The sequence below is a fragment of the Coffea arabica genome, chromosome 2e (genome assembly GCF_036785885.1).
Source record: "Coffea arabica cultivar ET-39 chromosome 2e, Coffea Arabica ET-39 HiFi, whole genome shotgun sequence".
In the NCBI taxonomy this organism is placed as follows: Eukaryota; Viridiplantae; Streptophyta; class Magnoliopsida; order Gentianales; family Rubiaceae; genus Coffea; species Coffea arabica.
The window spans coordinates 44,540,073-44,546,201 of NC_092313.1; the positions used below are offsets into that span (position 1 = coordinate 44,540,073).

The 6,129-nt window shown below is 34.0% G+C and overlaps 1 protein-coding gene across 1 annotated transcript; it reads right to left on the reverse strand.

Annotated features, from left to right (window-relative positions):
• LOC113732531 (U-box domain-containing protein 4-like) lies at positions 1-1,450 on the reverse strand. Its single transcript, XM_027258353.2, has one exon. It carries the CDS (start codon positions 1,141-1,143, stop codon positions 196-198), a length of 948 nt encoding a protein of 315 aa, XP_027114154.2. The 5' UTR covers positions 1,144-1,450; the 3' UTR covers positions 1-195.
• Positions 1,451-6,129: the final 4,679 nt, after the last annotated feature.

Here is a 6,129-nt window from a genome sequence, read left to right on the forward strand (position 1 = left end):
TGCCCCATAAGTCACCGCATATTCAATTGAAAAATTATAAACAAAAAGATAATCCTTCTATACACATCATAACTTAATTCTCCTACACTATACAAAAGCATTCGAGCACAATGACAACAAGTAATTTAGGCAGTATCATATAGCAGCAGTGATACTAATTCATCTAAAATAGCATAAAACACACTCACTAATAAGTTATGACGCTGAATTGCTCATCAAAGATTCAAATTCTTTATCCAACAACGATCCAACGCTCTTAGCATCAAGTACTTTCAACAGTGTGATCCCTTTAACCTTCCCCTTATCAGTACCATTCTCCACTACATCAACAATCCCATCAAAAACATCAAATCCCATTTCACGAATGGTTTTAGCAATCTCCTCTCCACCACATTGCACCAATTTCAACATCGCAGAAACTGCATTTTCCTTAGTCCTAATACTCGATCCCGTGGAACTGTCCAGCAAATCAATTAAAACCCTCACCCCAGAAACATTCCTAAATGCCTCCCAACTCTCCTCACACCCTGCAATCTGTGCGATCACAGCCGTCGCATCCTCAACAACGCCAACTCTACCATCCTTACACACCAAAGAAAACAGAGCTGGCACAACTCCAAGCCCAATCAACCCAGCCCGATTCAGCGGATAAAGTGCAATTCCAAACAACGCTTTCAACCCATCCTTTATGCTCCGAGAAGCAGAATCGGGTCTTCTAATCATCTCCACCAGCCCAAACAGAATATCCCTCTTGTGCCCAATAATCGAACGGTAGGACTCAACCATCAACAAGCTATAGAGCGTACCAGCAGCGCACTGGGCAGCGAAGGGACAGGAGGGGTTGAGGAGAGCGTGCGATAGCGCATCGAGGACGCCGCGAGTGGACATCAGCTGATCCTTAGACGAAATGGATAGGTTGTGGAGAGTGGCGGCGGCGTTTTCTTGAATGACCTGCGCTGGGGAGTAAAGGGCCTCGGCTATATAGGAGATGGCGGCAGAATCAGCATCGGCAATGATGGGCCGGCTGTCGGGATCATTTTTCGAGATCAACCGGAGCTCGGAGAGGGCTTCAACTCGAATTTGTTCGGAGACGGAACCTAATTTTGTTACTAGTTCTTTCACAGCTCGTCTCTTTACCTCCATTTCGACTTCGGTTTGATCTCTCTTCAATACAATTGAATTTCGATCCGGCTGAGTTGCAATTTGCAAGTAGGAATAGCCTTTCAATTTTGACCTTTATGGAATTGTCTGGGGAATAGGGTCTCATGGCCTCGTGGGAAAGTTGGATTGGGGTTTTTATTAGTTTTGAGTGGAATGGTTATGGGACTTAGACTGCATGCCAGAAAGCACGACTTCGCTTATTACTGGGGACACAGTCACACAAACAAAAGAAGGCGTGAAATCGATGACAAGCCCCGGAGGATAGAGAGAGAGACCAGGCTAATCCAATTTAGATTGGATATCAAACACATATAAATACATATATAAATACTAGTTTTTGGGCCCTGCGCTTGGGGTTGTTGGATTTTATTGTGTGATGGGGCTGTTGGGGGTGGTAAATTTTATTATGTGTTGGGGGCAGCTTGCGTTAACTAATCTTAGCTGCATTGTTTATAATATATATATATATATATATATATATATATATATATATATATATATGTCTATTATATATAAAACTAGTTTTGTACCCATTCGTTGAATGGGAATTGTCTAAAAATAATAAATTATTTAGTGTAGTTCATAAAAATATTTGCATAAAATACAAACTTATTGTATAATCTATTATAGCCTTTCTTAAATACATTGTTATTCAAAAATAGTCTTATAATGTAAATTTAAACATCTAATTCAGTGATTAATAAATTCAAAAATGCAAAAAAAAAAAAAATCGACAATATGATAACATTCAAAAACTTGAAAATAGGAAATATCAAATCTTGGCTGATCTTCTGTAAACAAAAGAATGGCTAACCCGTTACCAAAACATCAATTTTGGTACTTAATATAAATGGCTTAAAGATTAATGTGAAAAAAAAGAAGCCGAATGAAATATTAATAAAAGATAAGAATTCAGAATCAATCAAGTCATAGGAACACAGCAACCTTCTAAATATGTTCATGGCTAATAGAAACCAAAACGAAAACATAAGATGTATTTTGCTATTAAGTCAAAAAACATAAAAAAATCTAAATAGTCTGATGTATATTGCATGACGTGAACTGCTGTATGACAATGAACTTGATGTCTTGCCATTTATGTAATCAGTGACACCTTCTTGTTCTTTAGAAACTTTCTACCAAAGTCTAAAAGAAAACATTGAAAATTGCACAAAATTTTTTTAACCCCAGAAACCTAGAAAATAAAAAAAAAATTAATATGTTGTTGAAGATAATTAATAAATTGTCAAAGGCAATTAAAAATCGTGTGAAAACACATAGTTCAAAAGGCCACTTTTAAATCACTAACCAAAAAAGCAATATGTGTTCTACTTGAATTGAAGAGTGAATCCATAAATTGAAATAACAAATTAATTACAAAAACCAGAAATAAAAACCAAACTGTAAGTTTTGAAAACTTAGAAAATTCAAATTCAATGACCTAACTATGAAGAAAGTGTAGGAAATTACAGACCACATACAGCGAGTATAAATAAAGTCCAAATGCGGTCTTTGCATTGAAGGGAATAAAAACGAAGTTCCAAATCCGGTCCTTGCATTGAAGTAAAAAAAAAAAAAACTTTCCAAAAATATTGTGGAAAAGTGTAAACATCTACACTGCTTGATAAAGTGATGAGTAATAGATCTATAACCATATATATGAGTAAAAATGTAGAGCATCTTCGATAGCGATAATCTGATAAAGATAAACTAATATTTGAATTGATATTTCGAACTTTTGAGTTGAAAATAAGAGAGAGTTAAAAACATAATTCAAAATTATTTATACTAATCCCCATGAAATTTAGGCTTGACGATTAAGGTTAAGGAAAAAAAAGGTGAGAGAATGTAAGAGATAATTATGGAAGAATTATCTAGAATTGTAATGTCAAGAGAAAAAAGAGGGATAGAATAGCGTAGGTTATTAGGGGGTTAACTCATAGAGCGCGTTGCACCTACTTGCTGTCAATAAGCCACGTAGGAAAGAAATAAACTAAAAGGATAAGGATAAGGATGAGAATACGACTTTATTATATATATATATATATATATGATTGGAATTTTTTCTTTTCCATAAATTTCGTGCTATGCACTATGTCTTGATAACGCACTTAATAATAAAATTTATTAAGAATCCTATTAGGAAACTACTTGTCGTCTCATTAAGCCACGTAGGAAAGAGAAAACATGAAAGGATAAGAATGAGGATACGACTTTATTATATATATATATGATTTATTCTGAATGTGTAAACTATTAGTTATAGCAAAACAGTTTCTTGATGAAAATACTTTATTATCATGTATACCAGTATTATATGTTTTATTTAACATTTCAATATGCATAGCCAAAGCAGCTATATTACTTTGAACTACAAAAAAATAATATTTTTAAAACTTTATTAGCATCCTCGGATCTAACAAACAAAGGATGAAAACAAATGGCTTACAGAAAGCTGCAAAAAATCAATCAAAGACCATCCTATTAAATCAGCATACATATTGATCATTAGTTATTTACAAATAAATAAATATTAGGGTAAAAAATCTTAGTGGCTACTAAACTATTGGTCAGATTATATTTTGGTTATTAAACTATTTTTCGTTAGTAATTGACCATTAAACAATTTAATAAGTAAATTTGTGATCATTTAGTCGATAATTGCTTAGTAAGTGTGTAATTGAATCAACAAAAACCAAGAAACAAATTAAGCATTATATATATACCCAGGTAATATACACACAACAAAGAATATGTACAGACAAGAAGCAAGAAACAAAAAGATGGTATACCGAATAGAATAGATAAAGAAGAAACAGTGTATATATATCCAAAAACATCATGATAGATATTCACGTGACTAATGACTAACTACCATATCAAACAAAACACCACACCAGTATGGACAGCTATAAAACAAGCTTTAACTCTTTACATTGTTCATTCATCAAAGCTTTCTTACGGTAGTATGGACGCCATTCTATCAGGTATGTTTTTGTCTAAGTTCTTACTCCTTCAATAACAATCTATATATAAGACTACACTAAATAGAAAAAATTGTATTATACTTACTGAAAACCTGATCATCCACAGATACTGCTTCGTCGACAAGACATCAGATTGAAGACCCAGCTCCAAAATTATGCTTTGTAATACGGCAGAACAGCACGTTGAATCCGGTACACTCATTCAACCGATATTCATAATTGTTTTGTGAGAAATGTTTGACATAAGTATATGACTTTATGATATTTACAGAAAATTCCAATGTCGTTCTTTAATGCCATTCAACAGCAAATTCAAACAACAATATTTCTCAAGCATGGACATAGGGAATGGCAAATCCAACTACAAGGACGAGATTTTACAGTTGGGTGGAATGCATATATAATGGATAAAAATATACAAAACTATTATCTAATTTTATTTTTATATGATAAAAAAACATTTTTGACACAATAATATTTAATGAACACCAATTCCAAAATTATCTACAACAACAAACACAAATCCATCTGCTATGAACAGAGGTAAGACCATTTTTCTGTACAAAACTATGAACTCTTTTCATAATTAAATGTTTGCTAACAATTTTATCCATCCATCCATTTCAGACCCAGCTGAATGTCCAGCAATACATAGAACCTATTTCTCATCATTAAGCCCAACTTTCACCAAACACTGACGAAAAACATAGCTTTCTATCATGTATACTCGATCAACGATAGACTTCAATTGGTAACTTTGCCATTTTTTACTACATTCATAATACAGAATCTTTCACAACATAAAACACATCATATACACTAAGACTATTTCCAAATTTTTTTGCAGAAAATCCCCAAACCCTTGAGGCAAGGAATAAATCCAGAACGGACACCAGTTCTTAAGCTCACTACAGGCTGCAAAACCATTTCAACGATCATAGAAGGGAAATATATCACAGACAACTGGAATGTCTTTACCGAGGAACATGATATGAAACCAGGCCACATTATTGTATTTCTTGCCACTGCAAAAGCTGAATATACAGCCTTGATATTCAAAAACACCAACGTAGAAAGAATATATCCTTGGTACCACTGTCATTATACTTGAATGACTACAAAATTCAGATATGTATTCACCTATAATAGGTGAATAGACAGAGCTGTTGGTATAATAGGTCATGGATCTATATATGTTCACAGAATTTGCAGGCAGAGAGGTGAAAATATCTGGAACATATTGTACCAAAAGATATGCTATAAATGTATTAACAGAGATGGTGCACTGTTGGTTTAAAGGAGTCATTTTTTATACGACATTAGATTCTTAACGATGTTCAAAAAAGTTGCAGTTAGAGATACAAAAGAGCTGGAACAGATTGTACCAAAAGATATGGTCTAAAGGTATTAACAGAGATTATGCAACGTTGGTTCAAAAGAGCTATTTTTTAGATGGCATTACATTGTTAACCTTGTTTTGGTTGTTTGCTATCTTTTTCAGGTTCCAGTTCTAGCTTGCGTTTAGCAGAAGATGTTGGTGTGCATCTGGTGTCTGTGGTAGTGATTTCAGAATCTCTCAGCTTTGAAGTTGGTGTTGGTTCTATCTTGTTGCTTGGAGTTTCAGCAAATTATTTTTCAAATGTCAAATATGTGATGGATGGACTTGTGACAATGCTGATGGATGATTCTTCATGTGGGTTAGCTTCAATTGCAGCGAGAGGTTGTTGGGAGACAGCAACATATGAGGAGAGAAAGAAGCTTGGCAATCCCTGTGGAGTGGAACGGTTGGAGCTGGTCCTTATTTGGCAATAGACAGGTTCTGGAAAGAGTCTATCATTGATTGTTTGAATTGGAATTGTTTGTCCTTGTTGAGGAGAATAAGAGAAGAGAGTTTTTTGGGTTATTGTATATATTTGTGAAGTATTGTAAAAATTTGCTTGTGTAACTTAGTGATTCTCACAAATGATATTTGGTCATAGAT